Genomic DNA, 21,299 nt, shown 5'->3' on the forward strand with positions numbered 1-21,299 from the left:
TCCCAGTGAAGAATGAAGTTGACAGTCTGCACTTGAACCTGACAGTATGACCTACACCCGCTTCGTGGTTGAAACAAGACCGCCACAACACAACTCGGTGCAGTTCACTCCGCGGGTGCAGCATCACTGCAGGTGATCAGACATGGAGTGCCACAGGTGAGTCCATTTTTTCATTCCACCGTTCATCGGACACGCGAAAAAAGGTTTGCTGTCCATACGCCTTCAGGCAACAATTTACTATGGAGTGCACGTGCGGGTGAGGCAGGTCGTCGGAGTGCAAGTGGCGAGTTGCATAACGTCACACAGCTGACGTGATATCAGCAGGTTGGAGGCCTTATCATGAAAAAATATATGTTTGATAATAGAAAATGAGATGGAGCCAGTGCGAGGTGCATTGGCCTTACTCTCCTTTTCTTTTTAAGGCCCATATGTAACATGTGATGTGTGATATAATTTGTCTCAAGGTCAGCTCTGTTGCTGAGAGTCCTGTTACTAAGTCCTGCCTGGGCATCCACTGATAAGATAAACATGGCGGTTATGCATGAACGATGAAAGACAAGGAGCGTTCCATTTTTAGTTTTCAAACTGGCAATAAAAAGAAATCAAACTGGAGCATTGTGAGCTCTTTACTGTTGCATGGGTAGGAAGGAAGGAGTTTGGGGGGCGGAAACACCCATTTGTCTCTATTGCAGGTGTGAGCAGGTGGTGAACATGGAGGACCCTGAGTTGTCGACAGACACAACTCAAATACTGCCTGGAATCGAGGGCATCCTTTGTCCAACGTGTGGCCTGTGTTGGTAACTTTGGTGTCTCCTTCTAAGTTGCCAACTTTTCCCCCATTCAAAACTTTCCATCTTCTTTTATTTTTTGTAAAGACAACACAAAAAAATTCTAAGGGCAGCAAAAGGCAGTAGTTTCATATCAACTGCTCTCTGCCCACCTCATATTTTCTGACGGCTTGTCCATTACTTTCATGAATTCTTAAAAAAATTCCTAAGCCACAAAAAAAAAAGTTGAAAAAAAAAAAAAACTAAAATCATATGAAGTTTGACAGAGTTTTAAGTCAGGGGCTTTAATCCATCCTATCTTCCCCATAATTTCAGGTGTTGGTCTCTACTACGTTCAAGAATGGATTCCAGTGAAGCAGTGCCTGCTGGATCCAGCACAAGAAGATGGATGGACCCTTGTAAGATATTTCTTTGAAGAATTTATTTCACAAATGATAAACTGACCTAGTTATTTTGGTTTCAAAAATAAGACTGATGTTTTAATAATTTTGTAATCTCAGACTGAATGTCAGAGGTCATGTATATGAAGAGGCTTGCACTCTCTTATCATTTTGATAATGCATATGATGAAAAGGCCACAAACCCAAAGGATTCTTGTCACATGCCTTATCACATTAAAAACTTATCTATGTCTAAAACAAAAAAAGAAGAATTTATAACTAATTTTAAGAAATAACACAAGAAAAGAAAACTATTACTGGTTAAATTGGAAAGTGCTTTTCATACTGTATGTCTAAACAGGCTGAGGGACTATGGGACAAAGCTGTTCACTGGACTCTCTCCCAAGTTGTCTACCGGACAATGGAGCCGCCAAATCCTGACTGCAAAGAGGCTTTGTTTGACACACCAGACCCAACAGATGTTATCTACTTGCTTTGGGTGGGTGGCAAAGCTGTTGGGTTCTGCACTTTGAAGCCAAGAGGTAACATTATTTTCTTTTTTTGCTGAAACATTTTTTTTAAATTTTCACTATATTTTTATGTTTTAACTGTAGGAGCATTATATGAGAAAACTGTAGAGAGTTATGCCATGATGACCATTGATACAATCTTTGTAAGATCTTCATACCGCAGAAGAGGTCATGTTAGAACACTCCTTGAAGCTTTGTCAGAATCACATGATGACCTTGGTTTCAGTCAACCCATCTCTGACTCCATGGTGAAAGGTGTAGTGTTTACAATCCTTTTCTTAAATTATATTTAAATTAATTGATAACTGTTAACATAACTGATGAAATATTCTGTTTCAGTCCTTTCAAGGTTTCTGGTGGACAGCAAAGTCCATAGACGGAGGTTTTGGGAAATTAGTGGAGCAGGAAATGAAGGCTGCAGAAAGCTGGTGTGGTACACAATCCGTCATAAATACATGGCACGAAGCTCCAACCATGATCTAGTCAGAAGAAGTATTATCTAAGAAAATGAGATCTGACACCACTATGAAATACCAAAGATATTTTCAGGAATATCACAGATTGCCCTGTCTCTGTAAATAATTGAAATAATTTTAACTGTAGTGCATGAGTTGAGTCAAGCCCTAAATTAGGAAAAGTAGTGTACATAATGCAAATCCTAGTTGCCTTCATAGGAAAAGTTTTTCTTTTTTTTTAAATGAGCAAAGGTTCTTTACTCTCACATTGAATAAAACAAACAAATTCTGTTTGGCAAAGTACATTTATTTAAGACACTAATATTTGACCTGGAGAAGTACTGTAATATGGAATGAAACTGATGCTCACAGGATTTTTATCAGTCTTAGATCATGTGGTCATGACTGCAATGCAACTCAAACTTACCCATGGTTCGGTAATGATAGGTGAAATTACTTTCAGTTGTCATGAGAACTATAATGAACATAACAAAATACACTATATTCATTAAAAATAAGCTTAGGCCAAAAGTCAAAGATAAGCTTTTCACAATTACACCTCATAAAAAGACAACAAAGATGTTGCTTGTTTCTAAGAAGATATGATATTTTCCCTCCTTTCGCATATCCAGTGCTACATATAACATACTGTAAGATAAACATTCTCGTTATGCCCAGTTGGCATCACAGATTCAGACAAATGATAACAACATCTCAGTAAATTTTATAACAAAGAACAATAACACATACAAAGGCCTACATAGATAAACAATTCTTTCAATATATTCACTAAGGCTCTTACATTTTCTCTTTCCTATACCAATTACATGCAAATAGTTGATCATACAGAATTTATAAAATGACCAATTCAAATCTGAAAATTTTCTTACTGACGAAGAACACTTTTGATTTCGTTACATAACATGGAACCGATAACCATCTTCTCACAATTGACACACAAACTCAACATGGTGTCTTGAACTTTAACAGTGATGAGAACTAGAGACTGTGAGGCAAGTGTTTGTCCAGCAAACCTGAAACAAAATCAAAACCTTATGCAAACGAGAAAGAAGAGAAAATGAGACGCATAGAAAACTGGATTACAAATTGTACAGCTTACCTCAGAACCTTTGAGTCAGAAGAGGGAATAGAAGCAACATTGGCTGCTTCATAAATTTTATTAGAGATGCTCCTGGTATCAATACAAGCAGCAGAGGGTTTAAACTCTGCTGTATGTTCATTCATGCCACGCAACTTTCCTGTAAACAAGGAAAACAATAACGATTTCATGCATGTCCTTCAAAAGACAAAAGAAAAGGAAAGTCTAAAAATTATAAAAGCAAATATGATGTAGAATCAGGAACTCATTTACTTTACCTTGCTCTGAGAGGAAAAGAAAGTCTGCCATAGTGACAGCAGTTATAAGTTCTCCCACATTTGGCTTAATTGAGATTGGGCTCTTGCGTTCATCTTCAGCCACAGTCCAAACAACATCAAATGATGCAGGCTGTGTAGTATCATTCCAATCAATGCCAACAGTTCCTGACAAAGATGATCCTGGGGCTATGAGGCTGACAGGAGCAAACTCATGCACAGATAATCCTTTTGGCAAATCCTGTTCAAAGAGGTTATTTGATTATTGTTAGTATGCTTATTATATTAAACACAATCCACAGAGTCAGGATTAACTCAAAGAACAAGAGGTCCCATTTACCTTTGATCCCATTTTCAGGTTTGTTATTTCATCAGTCCCTTGGTTGGAAAAGGTAAGCTCAATTGATGTCATTTTAGACGAGAACAAATGTGGTGATCTAGTAAATCTGTAAGAAATAGCAAATCCTCTTCCTGACACCTTGTTCACCAGTTCTTGACTTCTTAATGGGACAAAACTTGGGCCAGAAGGCTGAAAAAATTTCATAAGACATGGTAAGATGAAAATACAGTACACATATGTTAATGTAGCAAATTTCAGTAGAAACAGAAAACGTTTACCTGGATGCCAGATGTGGATGGAACAATGTTCATTGCTGGCATGCTCGGTGTCAGGAACCCTCCTAATGATGGTGTCATTAAGGGTGCAGCGGGAGCAACTGAAAGCCAAATAAGAATAGAATATACAGTATTATTTTAAATACAAAGGCATTTGCAAACAGTAAACCCAGCAATAAGTTATGCAGATGGTTGAAATTTGACGTACAGTCATCAAGCTCAAGGAGCAAATCAAGATTTGTTCGTTCCTTCTTTTTGTCTGGGGTGCTCTGTTTTCCTTGCTTAGGTTTGTGCTCAGCTTCCTTTTTCTTCAAAGAAGAATTGCTGTCACTGTCACTCTGACGACCTTTGCGAGATTTCGGCAAAACTTGTGGAGGGTCACTGTCCTCACTATCATTGCTGTCAGATGATGATGATCCTCCACTTTCTAAGGTAGGAGCATCTTTCTGAACTACCACACGATTACGCTGTGGTGGTTTCCGCACCTCCTCCTAATTATGCAGAGTGGTTAGTTACTGGAGACCCATACAAAATTATGTAAAATGGTTAAGATATGGCATTGAATCCATACCTCAGAGCTAGACTCAGCACTGCTGCTGCTGCTGCTGCTACTGTCAGAGTCCTCACTACTGCTGCTGTCGCTGCTACTCGAGCTATCACTGCTGCTGTCATCACTATCGCTGGAGCTGTCATCGCTGTCACTTGAATCTTCTTCACTTTCTGTGCATAGAGAAACAAGGAAAGAGAAGTCTTAAAATTTTGCGATAAATATAATTTTTAGGAGCTGCTGTCAGTAATTACAAACCATCAGCAGGAGAACTGTCAGAGTTGTAGAACACCTCGCCTCTTCGTTTCATTTCCTTTCTGGTTCCGATCCACTCAGGCGGAGCATTCACACCCCGGTTCGACTCGGGAGCCACCTCCGGGAAAGCCGGCAGGTCGTGATAGCCCACGGCGCGAGTATTGATGTAATGGGAAAGGGAGCCCAATTGAAATTGTTCCCGATCTGCAATAGCACAACAAATGAGAAGAGAAAACCCTGCGTTTTAAAGCTGTGCATTGTCATTTTTGGAATTATTTTCTTGGTCAATATTTACCTTTGAACTGAGATTCAGAAACAGGAGCTGGTTTAGTTGCTAAAAATATCTTCTTGGCACTCTTGGCTAGCTTTGCATTTTCATTAGAAGGGAAAACAAACTGTTTCAAGAACCTTGCACGGTCTCTAATATCATAACTGGGGTCATATCTAGCCAAGTTGAGAACATACTGGCAGAGTAACTTTGTCTGCTTAGGGTTCACCAAATGCAACTTGACAGCTAGATTCAAAGTTTGAAGTTTTACTTGATCTTCCTAGAATGAAAATAAATTACCTTAGTTAAAATCAGATGACATATCACAGGCTTAGGGTCAAACAAACAATGCCATCAAAACATACTTCATTAATAAAGTTCTTAGCCATTTTTCTGAGGACATCTGGAGCAATGCGAGGCACTCTATCAGAGTATTCTCCTAAGAGCCACAAAATGGATGCTCGTGCAGCAGGCACACTTATGTTATCTACCAACTTAGCCATGTGTGTGATAATATCCTTGTGCTCTGCAGGCTGAGTCTGTAGGAGTTTCTTGATGACTACAACACTTTCTCCCACAACAGCTTCTGAAAATGGGACAAGGCAAATGGTATTAGTTGTCAGCTAGTCAATCAATGGAACACGAATTTTAAAAATATAATAGAAGTCATACCATCTCTATTTGAGAGGAGAGAGACAAGGCCATTTAAACATGTGTCTGTTACTTCTTTAATAGTTGCTGCACACCTAAAACCAAAGCAGAAAAAAAAGTTAGGCAAGATTTCACATTTGACAATCAAGAGAAGAGAGAAACTAGAAGTGTTACAAAAAACAGACCTCCCAATTGCTTGAATTGTTGCAGTAACAAATTCTTTGTCATTGCTGCTAATGTAAGTCTGAAATTCTCGAAGAATTACAGATATACTTGTTTCAGTGGCCAATGTTGTTAAAATTTCAAGCTTCAGTAATTTAATATGAGTAGCATCACTTGTTCTCACAAAAAAACTTTTCAAAAACGGTTCAAACATTCCCTGCAAGAGGAAATTCAGTTAGGAAATTCAAAATAGGCACTGCAAGCAAACTGCACATCAAAGTGCTCCATTCAAAATGTATAAAAACAAACCTTTCTTTGAGTAGACATTGATGCTATACAATTGAGAACAACTGATTGAACTTCTCGGTGAGATCGCAAGAGACGAATTAAGGCCTTGGCAACGAAAATAACTTCAGAGCGTGGTGCAAGGTGATGATACATTTGAGCCACACCCATTACCACCTGGAACAGGTAACAACCATTTTTTTTCACAAAATTCAAATACAGTGAGAAATTGTAAAATACACATAGAGATAAAATGCCAAGTAAAGAAAAACTGACCGAGGCATTTCTGCTCTGTAATAGAGGTCTTGCATTACGAAGAAGAAGACGATGATCTGGATCTAGAGTGTAAGTCTTTTTGTTTTTTTCAGTAGTTTTGCCCTTGCTTTTGGACTGCTTGCCATCATCACTATCAGAGTTATCATTTTCATCTATGGAGTTCTCTTCATTTTCATCATCCCCTTCCTACAATGGAAAAGAAATAGCAATTAATAATTATACACAACAAACGATATATTAAGAAAAGAACAATCAGCAAGTACCTCTGTGTTCGGATCAGTAAACTGAGTTCGAGCGTAACGTGTCAACATGTTAATAATGACAACCTGTCCCCATTCGTCAACATCAACAAGTAAATCACATAGTTTGCGATAATTCTTATGAATGAGATCAATCCGTTCTGGACAAACCTGCAACAAAATATCACAGGTGAAAGTATCATATCAAGGGACAAATACTTTTATCACAAACATAAATTGCAAACATTGTTCCTACTTCTTCAAATGCCATGACAGCAGATCCAACAACAAGAGTTGTTTTGTCAGAGAGAAGCTTCTCAATTACATGAACGAGCTCTTCTTTTTGTTCAGGATCCAAACTAATATTAGGAGAATAAATTGAGGGTGTTTAGAGTAATACTTCTGCACTCTAAGAATAAAATCAAACATGAAAAATTAATAGAAATTACTTCATGTAACTCACCTGTAGAGTTTGGGAATGGCATGAGCAGCAGTCTTCCGAACATATGCCGACATATCTGACGCTGAGTCCTTGATAGCAAGCATTACTATTGGTACAATCATTGTAACTCGGATGCTGGAAAGTACTCGTAAAGCACTTGCCCTAATTAACTGATTAGGATCCTTAAAAAAACCACACAAAACCATGTTTATAAGCTTAAATAACCACAATTCTTAGGCAAATAAATAAAGAACAGTCAATGTACCTTCAAAGCTCTTTGAAATGTGGATATTGATAGAAGTGCTAAGTCCTGTTGCTCTTCAGCATACCGAACTAGATAAACGTATACTAGCTTCTTCACTTCAATGTTCTTTGAAACAACATTTTTCACAACAGCTGGGAATAAATCAGATGCATCGCGACCTTTTGCAACCATCTAAGGCAGAAATGTGACAATAAATATTAGAAGAGCAATGACCAAGGGCCAAAATGTTGTCCATATGTTTAATATTAAAAGTACTTTATGAAACCAATAACGTACCCCTATAATTCTTTTCATGGCCTCAAGTTTCAAACCATCTTTACTGCTGTCTAGCATCTGTTTCAAGTCATCATGCCTGTCAATGCAGAAGAGAGAGAAAGGTATGGATAAGACATTAGAATTAATGAGAGTAATGCAGTGAACTGAGGGCATATTCTTAAATGAAAAGTGAGAGGAACACTTACTTTTTGTAATCTGAGTGGAAGAACCCTCCTGACGCAGGATCTGTAGCTAGCTCTGCTTCCACTGCCAAAGCAGGGCGATCATTATTGTAAGAGCCGTTGTTAGACATTGTCTTTCACTGAAACAGATAAAGATCAAGTTGAAATGAGATTCTAGTGTGGTAATAGGTCATGATTTCGGTGCATGTCTATCAAAGTACAGGTAATAAATATCGCCTTGTTAAAGATATAGAATTTAGGCCACTATCTGCAGGTGACATCTGATTAGAGGGGTTGTTGAGGTTAGATATGATTCATCTAGTTTAATTGGAGTGATAAAGGATTTAAAACACTTGATGATTAAAATGAAAACCCAACGAATATGAAACCATAGAAACAAGGGGAAAAGAACTGACTCAAAGCCCATGAATTGATTAAATTTAACACTGTTGACACATCTGTAAAAGCTGACATAGATGATCTACAGCTGAACCAAGTACGATTTCAGACTGTGAAAAACGTTGCGGTTTAAAACATAGGTTTACCTTTCAAAATCAAGCAAGAGGATCAACTAAATGCCAATCTATAACCTTCCCTGTGACATAACAAAACCACCCCCTAGAGAGAGCGGCTACGACAACACAACAACAACAAAAATCCTCAACAAAAACATTATCGGCACGGCACGCATAATCCAGTTCAGTTAGCTGAGCTCATCACGGCCTTCCTGATATCACGCCGGACCGGATATCAAAGAACTCTAGATAGTTCCTGGGTCCGCCGTCGTGACGTGACAGCGCCACTAGAAAGCGTACTGTCCTTTTCGCGCCTTGGCCGTCGGCCGTGAGTGTGAGAGAGCGAGAGACCTTGCATTCCAGTCTAACGTTGAGGCCGTTGGCGAGCAAGTAACCAAACAGCTCCACTCCGCGCAGTGGGACTGGGACTGGGAAGCTGAAAGCGAAGATGGCGTCCACGGCTGCCTCTGCGATCCAGTTTCCTCCCTTGTCGTACTCGGCGGCTCGCAATGGCAGGAACGGCAGCTCGGAGCGAGAGGTGAGTGGTGCGGCCGTCCGCCGAGGGAGAGCGAGCGAGAGGGAAGACCAAGAGGGAAGGGCAACCACCGGCATTGCGTTGCGAGCGGGGCGGAGCGCGGAGCGGCCCCTAACCTCCACGCGCCACCAAAACATTGCGGGCCGCGTCCGGCTGGGGCCCCTTTTCGTTAAAACGCACGACGCACGGCGACTCGGCAAACGGGCGACAGCGCCGCCGCGGGACTCGGGGAAGACCGCCCCTCCCCGCCCCACCCCGCCCCACCCCGCCCACTGCGCACCAGCCGCGCCACACGAATCGGCGTGTACTTTGTTTACATTCCGTGCCAACACATCCCAGTCCCTGCCTGTCCTGCCACATCCTTTGCATAGCGTTGAGGGCGTTTAGCATCGTTGGTGTGGCCGTCGAGGCCCGACGAGGGTTGTCAGCCCGCTTTCTTTGACCCTGGTCAGTGGTCAGTAATCCTGGTGCGGCCTTTAAATTGGGGGTTGGTGTCCTGTTGAGTGTTGCGTTACTTTGTTGGTTACACGCCAGCCTGATGACAGTTTGGCTTTGACGCTGGTGGTAACTGGGTTGCTTTGTCAGTGTTTTATCTGTAACCTTTTGAAGTTAGGTTTGATTATGGCCTTCAGCTGTCACATGTAATTAGTGCAAAAAGAATTTTGTCAACCTCCAAAAGATTTACGGTACCTATTTCTTCTGCTTGGACCGTAAACTGTGAGCGCGGGAAGCTCCATTGACCCATTTCAGGAGCGAGGACACCTTCATGTTGCCCCATGTCTAGAGTCCTACACCATCAAAACAATTTAACGTAATTTTATTTTTTAATAATTAGATTAGCAGTGTAAGGCGCAAATAAAAAGGGCGCTAAATGACAAGAGGCCCATCAACAAGACTTCTGTTTCTACCTGTCGAAGTGTGGTAGGTTGGCGTCCAAGGCACGGAGGCGCAGAACCGGGACCAGGCCGGTCTAAGCTAAGCCTGCAGTCCGTCCCGTCCAGGTCCGCCGGCCAGTCCGGCCCGGCAGTTGGACGGAAAGTTCCTCGAGTGGCTGCGCTCCGTGCCCTGGCCCTCCCCTGGCCCTCCCATGGAGCCGCGCTCCGCTCCGTTTGCGTCACTGGCAGAGCTGCCAGCATCCATGCAGCTCATACGCGCAGTCGCGCCCACCGTGAGAACGCTATTTCGGGAGCAGAAACTTGCAGCGCCCCGCCGCCTCCGTGTGGACCGTCATCCTGGGTAGGGGGTGCCGCCGCCCGCCTGGCCGCCCCGTACGTGGTGATAGGTGGGGTGCCGTATCTCTGGACCGTCAGGGCGGCAGAGCGGGCAGAGCGGTTCAGCACAGAGCCGCCGCTCCCACGAGTGCGAGGGAGACAGCTTCGTGTCTGGAGATTGGCACGCTCCAGATGACCGTCTTGACGTCTAGTCCCGCGGTCCGCTCCTCAGCGTCTTCCCTCGCTGCAGGCGGTCTCTCTCGCACCCTCACGAACGCCCCGCGAGTGCGAGAGAGAGAGAGCATGGGCGTCAGCCTGCTGGGTAGGCAGTCCCGGATGGCGCCGTACCGGGCTGCTGCACGTTGGGCTGCCTGCCCTCACGGCGTGTGCCTTGCTGGCTGTGGCCGAGGCTGTGACGCTGACGACCCGCCCGTCTCCACGGCATCGCGTCGCGCTGGCGGAAGGCAGTTCGAAATGCAGCCCCAGTCGCTTCGTCGAATGCAAGTACCAATCTGTCGCCAGCCTTGGAGAGTGGAGCAACGCGTCGTCGTTTTGGCGCGCATGTCGCACATGGAGTACTTATGCCCCCGCAGCACGGCTGCATTTGCCGGGGCGCACAGTGGGCCAGAAGACCGGTGGAGGCGGCCAAAACTCTAGACGCGTTTTGAGCTCCAGAGTCGCTAAATGGGACTCGAACCGATCGAGTGACCCCACCAATGGATTGCTCTCCGAACGAGGAATCCATTGGTGGGGTCACACGTTCGGTTCGAGTCCTGTTTAGCGACTCTGGAGCTCAAAACGCGTTTCGACTTTTGGCCGCTTCCACCGGTCTTCTGGTCCACTGTGGGGCGGTCGGACGACGGTTTGGTGGTCATGGCCAGCTCTGGGAGCAACTCTACGGCGGCGTCCAGGGGATCGGCTTTCGTCCTCCGGGCTCGGCGGCGCACGGCGGCGCGCTGCTGTCCTGGAACCTGCTCGGCGCGGCGATACGGCCATTTTGTGCGTGCCTGTACCGACCGCATTGGCAAGCACGCATTGACGTCAGAGCACGCTGGCGGCACGCTGGCAAAAGGCACGGCCGGCACGGCGAGGAAGGCAGCCAGGGCGCAGCGGCACGCCGGGCCACGCCACGCCGCCCGGCCACTCCTTTCTCTCGTGGAACGAATCCGCCCCGTCCCGTCGCGCTGCCGCTGGCTGCCGCTGAAAAGCAAAGCGCCAATCCGACGCACTGCTCTTATTTCCCTGTCTGTCCGAAGAGCGTCTTATCGCGTCGCTCTGTCTCTCTCGCGCCCCTGCGGTCATGGACGGAGTGTCTCTGTCTTGGCGCGGCACGCCGGCACGCCACTCCCACGCGCCGAGCGGCCAAGCGGCCAAGCCGAGCCCCGTGCCGCGGAGCCCCGCGGAGCCCCGTGGAGCAAGGGCCAATCGGTCGGTTTGAATGGCGTGGCTTGTTACTCGTTGCGCAGCAGACTGATTCCGAGAGTCGTTTTCGTCGCTCCGTCTCTCTCGCTCCCATGGAGCGTTCCAGGCGGGTGCGAGAGAGACGGAGCGACGAAAACGACTCAAGGCTGGCCCTTTATCTAGCCGTTGGCGCGTTAGCGGCCACTTCCTAGTGCCGCTGGCCCGCTGGCCGCTTTGGCGGAGGGCCTATCAAGAGTGATTGACTGCGGCGTCATCGGCGACGTGCTGGAGGCCGCGGAGGTCAGCGGGTCGCCCCGCCCGGGACGGCCGGACGGTGTGGCGTCGCGATAACGGCCTGCACCGCGACCTCCACGCTCTACTTGGCGCGGAGGACAACTTTGGTCCGGGGGATCCATGGACGCGTCCATGAGGTCCATGGTCCGGGGCAGAGACGTGCCTGCGTGCGTACCGCTAGGCGTGCCGGCCGGCCGCACGGCAGGCCTCTCTCTTGCACTCCAGCGGCGAACCTTGCGGCGTCCCTTGCGGCGTCCCGTGGGAGTGCGAGAGAGACGGTCTCGGGACTGTAAGGTCCGTGGCGTCGCTGGCCGCGAGCCTGCCGCGCCTAGCCCCGCCTAGCCCCGCCGAGCCCCGCCCCCCGCGGGGCCCACGGCGCGGCCCGCGGCGCTCGCGGGCAACGGCACCAGGTCGGATGCTGGCCGAGACCCGCTGCCTCGCCGGGGAAAAAGGACTAGAATGCCGGATGGACGCTAGAGCGTGTCCGGGGTTCGCGCCCTCCGAAAAAGTGGTCTTGGTCGTGTCAACAGGGCGAGGACGGCTGGAGTCGCTTGCCGCGCTGTGTGCCACACAGTGTGCCACACTGTGAGCCATACTGTGAACGTGGCCGTCGAGGGCCTTACTCACGCGGACTGTACAGCTCACTTGAACTTGCCGTGCCTCCCACATGGCACGCCATTGGCGGGGGCGGCGCGGGGCTCTCAAGGCTGTCTGAATAAGGTTTTCAAATTCGCGGCGAGCGAAGCGACACACGGCCGAGCCGCGAGAGCAAATATTGCCTCAAAGTCGACGACGGGCGTGTTGGACTTGAAGCGCATACCAGTGTAAGTGTAACCCTTGCTTGGTGCACTGCGGGGCAAGCTGCGGGGCTGCCGGGGTCAAGAGGGCACAAGTGGCGTGCCGTCTCTCTCGCACCTCTCGGGGACACGCCCCTGGGGTGCGACGGAGACGGAGCGACGCAGAGCGGCAGAGCGGCCTGCAGACTCGGGCTGAAACGAGCGACAGCCAAGCAGCGAAGCAGCGAACGGCGCGGAGGTCATGTTTGACGTCACGCGGCTGTGGGCTTCGCTGCTTCGCTGTGCTCGGCCAGGCTCGGCCAGGCGCGGCCATCCGCCTGGAGTGTGGAACCGTGCACCGCCTTGCCGCCACGCCGCACGCCTTGCTGAAAACGAAAAACAGCGGCGGACAAAAGGCGCTGCAAGCAAGGCGCTGCAAGGCACTGGTTCGTTCCGCCGCGCGTTCCGCCTTAGCAACGGGGAGGCGGCCGAAACGAGGCTATCTCGATTTGGATTCAGACTCCCATTGACTGTCTCGCTCGCCTGCGTGTTGCTATAGTCCGGCTTATCTCTGCCAGTGTGCAAATTGTAATTTTTCTTTTAATTGCCGCCTCTCTTTAGTGCCGATAAAGCGTGGCAATAGCAGCGCCCCCTCTCCGCTATTTTTACACCCGGCGGTCCATTTCGCGTCGTATCGACGGCGGGAAAGTCGCGCGGCCTTATCAGCACGGGGGAAAGGAAAGGGACGGAGAAAAGCGAGAAAAGCACGCCTTCCCGAGTCGTCGCGGCGCGTCGCGGCGCGTCGCGGTGTTCTTTGTTGCTGTTTTCTGTCTGGTTGGCTGCTCGCTGTCTGTGCACGTCGTCGAGGAGGGACTCGTCATTTGTTGTTGTTGTGTTGGCCCAGCTGGAGGGCCGCCTGGCTGAAGCTAAGGCTGGCGCCGCATTCAGACACCATTCATCGCTCTCCACTGTATTGGGGGTGACGCAACCCTCTTGAGGCCGTCCGCCGCCGTCCGCCCACTGCCGGGGCCATGCCGTCTCTCTCGCTCTCGCGGGCCGTCCCGCGGGGGTGCGCGAAAGGCCGGGCCGATTCGGGTGCCACTTTCACCGCCCCTATCACCTTCACGGCGTACAGCACGGCCGCGGAAATCGGACCGCTCGTCTGCCCGGCCGGCCGGCCGCCCTGCAAGATGTACTTCCCCTCCCACAAGTACGACGCCCGGCCCAGCGCGGCCCAGCGCGGCCATAACGGCACTGCCTCGCTCGCCGTGTGTGAGTGTGTGTGACCCGAGGCCGCCCCGCCTGGCCCCGCCACGCCACTGCGCGCCAGTGTGGCCGTGGCCGCCGCTGCATCGAGGCGCGACGCCGTGACCACGTTCGTGACAACGCCGTGACCGCCGCCGCGCCTTGGCCTCGCTCGTGACGACGTCGTGACGAAGCTCGTAACGTTCGTGACGGACCCGTGACGAACCCGTGACGCGGCCGTGACGGCAGTTTGCACTCGCACATGTGCACCACGGCGCCCAACCGACGCTGGTACTTCCCCCCGGCCGCGCTGGCGGCGGTTTGCGGCCTGGGCGGGGATGCCGCCCACGCCGGCGCGGACAAGATGGGCGTCCGCCAGGCCCTGCAGCACGCCTTCACGGTACGTCCGCGGCGCGGGTTCGAATCCCATCGCCGCCAGTGCGCGGACTTTTTATTTTTTTGCGATTGCTCAATCCTCTTTGCTGTGCGATCCGTCCGTCGCGAGACGTCTTCTCTTCTCCCTTTTTGTCGTCATTTCCTCGTGCGTCTCGTTGCATTCCGGAGTTGTTTTCCTCGCGTCTGGACGTCGTGCGATAAAATTGCGTCGCACTATCTACCCTCTGCTGCCTGCTCCTCTCTCCCCCTCTCTCCTCTCTCTCCCTCTTTCCCTCTCTCCTCCCCGCCCTCCGGCTCTGCCGACCGCTAGAGAGGATGCCTTCCCGGTTCGCAAAACGCAATAAGACACGACTCTTTCTGCGTTTGAATCGCGCGCCGTCCCCTCCCCCTTCTCTTTCCACCATCGCATCCGGTAAGGGCGGCGTTTGCCGGCGTTTGCTTTGGCAGTGTCTGTCGGTTATTGCGCGTTAGTACTGGGCTTGTTTGCTCTGGCTTCGTTCGAGGAATGAGTTGGTTTTCAGAAACTCTGCTGGCAGACCCGCACAAAAAAAATGTGATCGGAAAAAAATTGAATAAAAAGTAGACGAACCTAAGGTAGTCTAATGGGGCGCCCAATGACGGCTAGTGGCTTGCCTCCGACGCAGTGGGCCAGAAAACCTACTCAGGCGGCCAAAATTTCAGACGCGTTTGGAGCTCCTGACCCGCCAAATGGGACTCGAACCGAACGTGTGACCCCATTAATGGATTCCTCGTTCGGAGAGCAATCCATTGGTGGGGTCAGACGTTCGGTTCGAGTCCCATTTGGCGGCTCGGGAGCTCAAAACGCGTCCGGGATTTTGGCCGCCTCCACCGGCCGTCTGGCGCACTGTGGTAGGAAAGGGATGCGGTGCAGGCGCGCCCTGACGCCATTGGCTGCCATCGGCTGCCATCGCCATGCAAAGCAGGTGGAGCAAGGAGGGCACAGTGTGCACACCCTCGACCCGCTTTGAGAGGCCGTGAGGAGGTCTAGCTTGTTTAAAAAGCCCCTACATTGTGGTCAGTGACGCGGATTCGCGACTTATACAGCCGCATACTGCAGTCAGCAGTCGAAATGGCGAATTGAACCCCTGGGACGACCGTGCGAAGGTTGAAACGAACGTAAAAGGTTCCCTGGCTGCGGCTTGGGGCTTTTTTTTCGCAGACCATGGCTGATTTTTTTTCCGCAGTGCCAATCTCATTATTGGCCGGCGCTTCGAATGCTTCGATAGCCCACTGACCGATTGGCGTGGCAGGGGCGTTATTTGGTGCGGCCGGGGCGTGCTGGCCCCGCCCCGCCCCGCCCCGCCCCGCCCGCCTGTCCTACGCGGCACGCCGTGGCACGCCATGACACGCCCTGCGGCGCGGCGTCCCAGTCTATCTATACTCCCTGTTTGCTTCCAGGTGTAATGGCTGGAACTTTCCCGGCAGATACGTGCGTAGTGCGCCGTGTTTTCAGTTAGGGGTGTTAAAACATTGGATTTTTCCTGAGCTTGTTTGCAGACGTTCGCCCCGCGCGCCTCGCCCCTGCAGCCAGCTCTGCAGCCAGCTACCCCCGGGCCGTCCCTGGGCAGTCCATTGACCACAGGGATGCCAGGGACCCGGACAGAGATCCAGAAACCCATTTCGGAGTTGCCGGTTTTCACCGGGGCAGCGGGCCACTCATTGATAGACACGCCGTCGTGGGACGCCCTGCGTTCGACCTGACCCTGGGCGGGGCGGGGCGGGGTGGGGCGAGGCGGGACAGTGCTAATCGCACGGGGCCCAGGACGTTGAGGGGCTTCTGGTGCACTGTCAGCACGAATGTGCCTTGTCGACTCTTGTTGACATTGATCCTGAAAGTGGCGTCCAACACGTGGCTAATTTTTTTAAAGATTTATTTGTCCTGGCGGGCCTAGTGCACTGCTCGCGTTGCGTCTCGTTGGCGCCAAAATGCGAGGCATTCGAAGGCGTACCGCCGCGTACCGCTGCAGGCCGTGAAGCCGAGTCGTGTGAATGGCTCCGGATGTCTGTATCGCCACGCGACCCGCCCCGCCCGCGCCGCACGCGGATCAGCGCAGCGGGGGCGGGGACCGTGGCGGGGACCGTGGCGGGGACCCGCTACTCAATCGCGGAAAGCTAGGTAATTCGTCGAAATTGGCCGTGGGGAGCCGACTGGGCCGGCAGTCTTGGCGGGGCGGGGTGGCTGATAAGAGGCGCTACCCGTTTCACTCTCCACACCCTCCTCCGTGACCTCTGACCCTGGTACGCCTGCGCCACACCCTGCGACAACTCCTGGAACGCCCCTTGGCTGTGGAACGCCCCTGGCTGTGGAACGCCTCGGGCTGTGGAACGCCCCTTGGCTGTGGAACGCCCCTCGGGCTGTGGAACGCCTCGGGCTCTGGAACGCCACGGGCCACGGAACGCCCAGACCAGACGCCCAGCCGACTCCAGCACGTGCCGGTGGCCCTGTTGTCTACGGGCATTTAGGTCTCCAGGAACGCCCCGCCACGCCCCGCCACGCCACGCCCCGCCACGCCAGATTGCCGAGCGAACGGCAGCAACCTCTGCCGGCTGTCACGTCGCCCGGGCAGACAGACGTGCCGAAAAAGGCGAAAACATGGCGTCGCTCAAATACGTTCGGGGAAAAGGAGGTTCAATAATGACGCGCAACTATTGGTACCGGCGCGTGGCGCCACCACACTGTCGGTCTGCGCAAATGAATGCGGCGGTGGGAGCGAGACCGCTGCGAGACCGTGCGCGTGACGTGCTTACGCGCGCGCCCTGCCGGCAGGATGAGCGAGACAGAGTGAGACGGAGCGAGGCGACGCAGCCGAGCGCAAACACTTGAAGGACTTATGGCATGTGCAAACCGAACCGAACCGAATAATACACGACGCCGTTTGAATACATCACACACACACACACACACACACACACACTCGGCGCGCTCGCGTAAGTACACCGTGTCGGGGACACAAGCACTACGACACGTGTGTTTTTGTCGCGGACTTGTACAAACCACTGCATTTGCCGAGCCGGGTTCGACGCGCTGCATGCACGCTGACGCTGTACCAAGCTAGATGAGAGAGAGAGAGAGAGAGAGAGAGAGAGCAACGCCCTTTGCACGCGCTGGCGGGTTGACCGGAAACCGAGTGACGCGGTGTGTGCGCGCCGTTCTGGGAATAGGGCGTCCTTGCCCGACTTAGCGCACCGTTTGCCGCCCGCCGCGTCACTGCGGCCAAAAGGCAAAGGCCAAAGCCAAATTGAAAAACAAAACAAAAACCGTGCCATTTGTTGCGGATAGTTTCGGCGAGGTGCTGCTTGGCAGTGCACTGTGCAGTGCGTGCCGGCGTGGAAAGGCCGTGGTGACGCAAGCCGCCCTGCAGTGCCTGCACCGCCTGCACCGCCCTTCCGAAGCCGCTCATCTCCAAGTCAAAGACTGCGTGCGGCTTGCAGCGGCTCGGTGCGGCCGGCTGTAAGGCACTGTGAGGCACTGTGAGGCTCGCCACTACACTGGCCGCTCGCGAGCCCACGCCGAGCCCGCACGGCCACACAATGTTCAAACTCGATTTCATTTTCGTCTCTCGACGCGACAGTGTACCACATGGGCCCTGTATCACTGTAAAGTATGGCGTTCCAATGCACGTCCGCGGGCCCGTCCGCGAGGTCGATGCCTCGGCGATGCCTTGGCGATGCCTTGGCGATGCCTTGGCGATGCCTTGGCGATGCCTTGGCGATGCCTCGGCGATGCCTCGGCGATGCCTTGGCGATGCCTTGGCGATGCCTTGGCGATGCCTCGGCGATGCCTTGGCGATGCCTTGGCGATGCCTTGGCGATGCCTTGGCGATGCCTTGGCGATGCCTCGGCGATGCCTTGGCGATGCCTTGGCGATGCCTTGGCGATGCCTTGGCGATGCCTCGGCGATGCCTTGGCGATGCCTTGGCGATGCCTTGGCGATGCCCGGCCTCAAGGCGGGTCCAGCGCCTCTCGATATGCAAAGCTGCAGCCCGGCCAGCCGCGCCAGCCAGCCAGACGCCCTTCATTGTCTTCCATCGGGTCAAATTGATCACTCAAAGTTCTTTTTTCTTCGTGATTTTTGGGGTGTTTTTCTTTGTTTTTGCGCTATTTTTGTGAGGTTTTTGTGTTTTTTTTTTGTTTGTTTGTTTTGGGTTTTTGTCGCTTTTGTAAGATGCGAGATGCTTGAATGGGTCTCACTCAGAATCTTCGCCAAAAGAAAAGGGGGAGAACTTTTTCCGTTCGCTCCGGAAGGGTCCACCTCGAAGCCTTCCATTGGGAGGTCCGTTCCGGATCATCTCGCTCGCTCCAACGACTCTGCTGCTGCCACACGACTGCAGAGGGGCCCGAGCCAAACGAGAGTCCTCATTAAGCCGTTTGCGCGAATGCAAACAATGGCCGCTTGATGGCCCGGCTTGGCGCGGCTTGGCCGCTCGGACTGCACACTTGCAGAAAGGCGGGCCTGACGTCACGCCACTGCCATGATGCCACGATTATGCAAGTCGTCCAGCCGACTGGATTGGGCTGCTTCTCGCGACGTCCACTGGAAGGAATGGATTGGAATGGAACGGTGTTGTTGGTTTTGCAGTGCGGTGCCGGGCTGTTGTGGTGGCAGGGTGTGCGCGTCTCTGGTTGGGACCCTCGTTCTGAGTCACTGTAGGTGGAACGCGTTCTGCCCGGGGTGGACGGGCGGACACGGGCAGACAGATGGGTAGCTGTCTCTTCTTTTCTTGTCTGCCTTCCAGCGCGTCCCGCTGGGCGTTCCGCCGGGCGTTCCGCTGGGCGTTCCGCCGGGCGTTCCGCCGAGCGTTCCGCCGGGCGTTCCGCCGGGCGTTCCGCCGGGCGTTCCGCCGGGCGTTCCGCCGGGCGTTCCGCCGGGCGTTCCGCCGGGCGTTCCGCCGGGCGTTCCGCCGGGCGTTCCGCCGGGCGTTCTGCCGGGCGTTCCGCCGGACGTTCCGCCACCTGCTGCGGCAGCAAGACAGCGAGCAACCTGTTCCCACTCATCTGCTGCGCACCGCGGCACCGCGCGGCACCGCCTCGCTCCGGGCGCCAGCAGCGGCAGCAGCAGTGCCCGGGGCGGGGCGGGGCGGGGCGGGGCGGGGCGCGGTTCCATTGACGTCATTTGTGGCCGGTGCCGCGAGTTTCCCCCAACGAGGTGCCAACCGAGCGCCGAGCCCCCGTTTCACACTACAACTGTAACGCCCCGCCGCCCCGGCCGCGCGTCGGAAGGAAGGATTACCATGTGTTGCTTTGTCGGAGTCCCGGCGAAGCACGGAAAGGACTCGAAGGAGGACGCGCTGGCGGCGCGCAGTGGGCCAGAAGACCGGTGGAGGCGGCCGAAATTCTAGACGCGTTTTGAGCTCCAGAGTCACTAAACAGGACGCAAACCGAACGTGTGACCCCACCAATGGATTCCTCGTTCGGAGAGCAATCCATTGGTGGGGTCACACGTTCAGTTTGAGGCCCATTTGGCGACTCTGGAGCCCAAAACGCGTCTAGAGTTTTGGCCGCCTTCACCGGTCGTCTGGCCCACTGTGCGGCGCCCTGCTGTCAGCGACGCGGGGTGCGTGGCACTGCGTGGCACTGCGTGCGGTGCAGGTGGTCCTAGACACCCACTCGCACGGCTCTATCTTGTTTTGGTTGGCGCTGGTCTGCGGCCGTGGCGTGCCGATACCGTGGCGATACCACCGGAGTCCAAGCCGGAGCCGCGTTTGGTTCCCAGGATGGTCGGAAATGGACCTTGGATTGGCTGCCGTTGGCTGCTGGGCCGGTTAATGGGATGGGCCGATTGCGAGCCGATGCACCCGGTCATCGCATCCCCCGTTTTGATTGTTTTTGTTTTATTCGTTGTTGGTTCGCGTCCACGGTGGTCGCAACGCCACCGCAACGGGTGTCTGGTGTCTCTCTTGCACCTGTGCGGGACGTCATCGGGGACGCCCCATGAGAGGAAGAGAAAGACAGGGGAGGCCCTCGTGAAAGTCGACTGTGCGGAAAATGCTCTTGGCCAATAGGAATGCTCTTGGCGAGTTGAAGTGCTTTCGACCTTGCTTTTTTGGTGGCGCCTTGGGACTTAAAGACAAGCTACTACTTGAGTCGGCGAGGGTTTGCGGCCCCCAGGCCAAGCCCAGGCAAAGCCCAGGCAAAGCCCAGGCCAAGCCCAGGCAAAGCCCAGGCAAAGCCCAGCCCCCAGGCACCTGCCAGCTCGACTCCTCAGAGACACTGTTGCCGGGGACCTTGAGAGCGTCGTAGGCACCGCCATCTGATTAGCAATGTGTGCACCGAGTGCGTGATTAGAGGGAAATGGGTCATTTTGATCGCGGGCCAAGGACCTGGTCACGGCGGAGTACTTAGCGCGCCTTTGCGGCCCTGATGGAGCGGCGGACGGACGGACAGACAGACAGACAGACAGACAGACAGCCCTCACGCACACCACACGGGTTAGGCCACTGAGCGCGCCAGCGCGCCACTCTCCGAAGCGCATTGACGTCAACAGAGCCACTGCCTGTCTGTCTACCTGCTGGCCCGTCCGTCTGTCCGTCCGCCAGCCCGCACCTGGCTGTGTCGTACGGAAGCTCTCTAGGACGCTCTAGATCTTCGAAACGAGCTCGCCAGCGCGTGGCCAAACCGCGTTCATTTTTTTTGCTACCCGAATGTTGTAAAAAAAAACGGTGGGACGATCCAGACTGCCCTAAAAGAAGTACTCTCCCTCTATTTTTATTCTGTAAATTAAAAAAAAATCTCTATAGAAAATTTTGGAGCCGCATAAGAAGCCGCACTTGAATTTTCTTCTAAGGTGCTAGATCGCTAAATTTGGGTCACCGATTCGTTCAAAATTTGTACCCTGCATTAAGGACGAATACAAGCACCCCATTCAAAGGATTTCTTTTCAAAAAATTTGAACCGAAATATTGAACGTTGTAAGTGTGAAAACAGCGCCGCGGAAAA

The 21,299-nt window shown here is 52.3% G+C and overlaps 3 protein-coding genes across 5 annotated transcripts in view; 2 read left to right on the forward strand and 1 right to left on the reverse strand.

Moving 5' to 3' along the window:
- The first annotated feature begins 19 nt into the window (after positions 1 to 19).
- On the forward strand, positions 20 to 2,444 carry LOC117645319 (soluble lamin-associated protein of 75 kDa-like). 2 transcript variants are annotated; one of them, XM_034385407.1, is made up of 6 exons: positions 20 to 156; positions 693 to 793; positions 1,104 to 1,186; positions 1,530 to 1,710; positions 1,783 to 1,953; positions 2,038 to 2,444. In XM_034385407.1, exons 1-6 carry the CDS (start codon positions 143 to 145, stop codon positions 2,199 to 2,201), a joined length of 714 nt encoding a protein of 237 aa, XP_034241298.1. In that variant the 5' UTR covers positions 20 to 142; the 3' UTR covers positions 2,202 to 2,444. The 2 variants fall into 2 exon arrangements, with proteins under 2 accessions (XP_034241298.1, XP_034241297.1); XM_034385406.1 differs by lacking the exon at positions 20 to 156 and having other exon boundaries at positions 163 to 793.
- Positions 2,440 to 8,967, reverse strand: LOC117645315 (AP-3 complex subunit beta-2). 2 transcript variants are annotated; one of them, XM_034385400.1, is made up of 21 exons: positions 8,836 to 8,967; positions 7,994 to 8,109; positions 7,809 to 7,884; positions 7,533 to 7,703; positions 7,289 to 7,449; positions 7,082 to 7,184; positions 6,850 to 6,996; positions 6,587 to 6,772; positions 6,335 to 6,487; positions 6,049 to 6,242; positions 5,885 to 5,958; positions 5,578 to 5,798; positions 5,240 to 5,492; positions 4,948 to 5,148; positions 4,714 to 4,862; positions 4,351 to 4,633; positions 4,146 to 4,243; positions 3,868 to 4,056; positions 3,531 to 3,768; positions 3,274 to 3,412; positions 2,440 to 3,187 (listed from the first exon to the last, which is right to left on the reverse strand). In XM_034385400.1, the coding sequence occupies exons 2-21, from the start codon at positions 8,098 to 8,100 to the stop codon at positions 3,040 to 3,042; spliced, it is 3,291 nt and encodes a 1,096-aa protein (XP_034241291.1). In that variant the 5' UTR covers positions 8,101 to 8,109; positions 8,836 to 8,967; the 3' UTR covers positions 2,440 to 3,039. The 2 variants fall into 2 exon arrangements, with proteins under 2 accessions (XP_034241291.1, XP_034241290.1); XM_034385399.1 differs by lacking the exon at positions 8,836 to 8,967 and adding an exon at positions 8,515 to 8,711.
- The window catches only part of LOC117645318 (inositol-trisphosphate 3-kinase homolog), a 29,218-nt gene continuing 16,751 nt past the window's right edge, over positions 8,833 to 21,299 (forward strand). The window contains exon 1 of the mRNA XM_034385405.1: positions 8,833 to 9,022. Within this exon, the coding sequence (XP_034241296.1) occupies positions 8,933 to 9,022 (90 nt within the window). The 5' untranslated portion in view covers positions 8,833 to 8,932. The remainder of the gene's footprint in view (positions 9,023 to 21,299) is intronic.

This window comes from Thrips palmi, unplaced genomic scaffold (assembly GCF_012932325.1).
Source record: "Thrips palmi isolate BJ-2018 unplaced genomic scaffold, TpBJ-2018v1 HiC_scaffold_18, whole genome shotgun sequence".
NCBI classification, from domain to species: domain Eukaryota; kingdom Metazoa; phylum Arthropoda; class Insecta; order Thysanoptera; family Thripidae; genus Thrips; species Thrips palmi.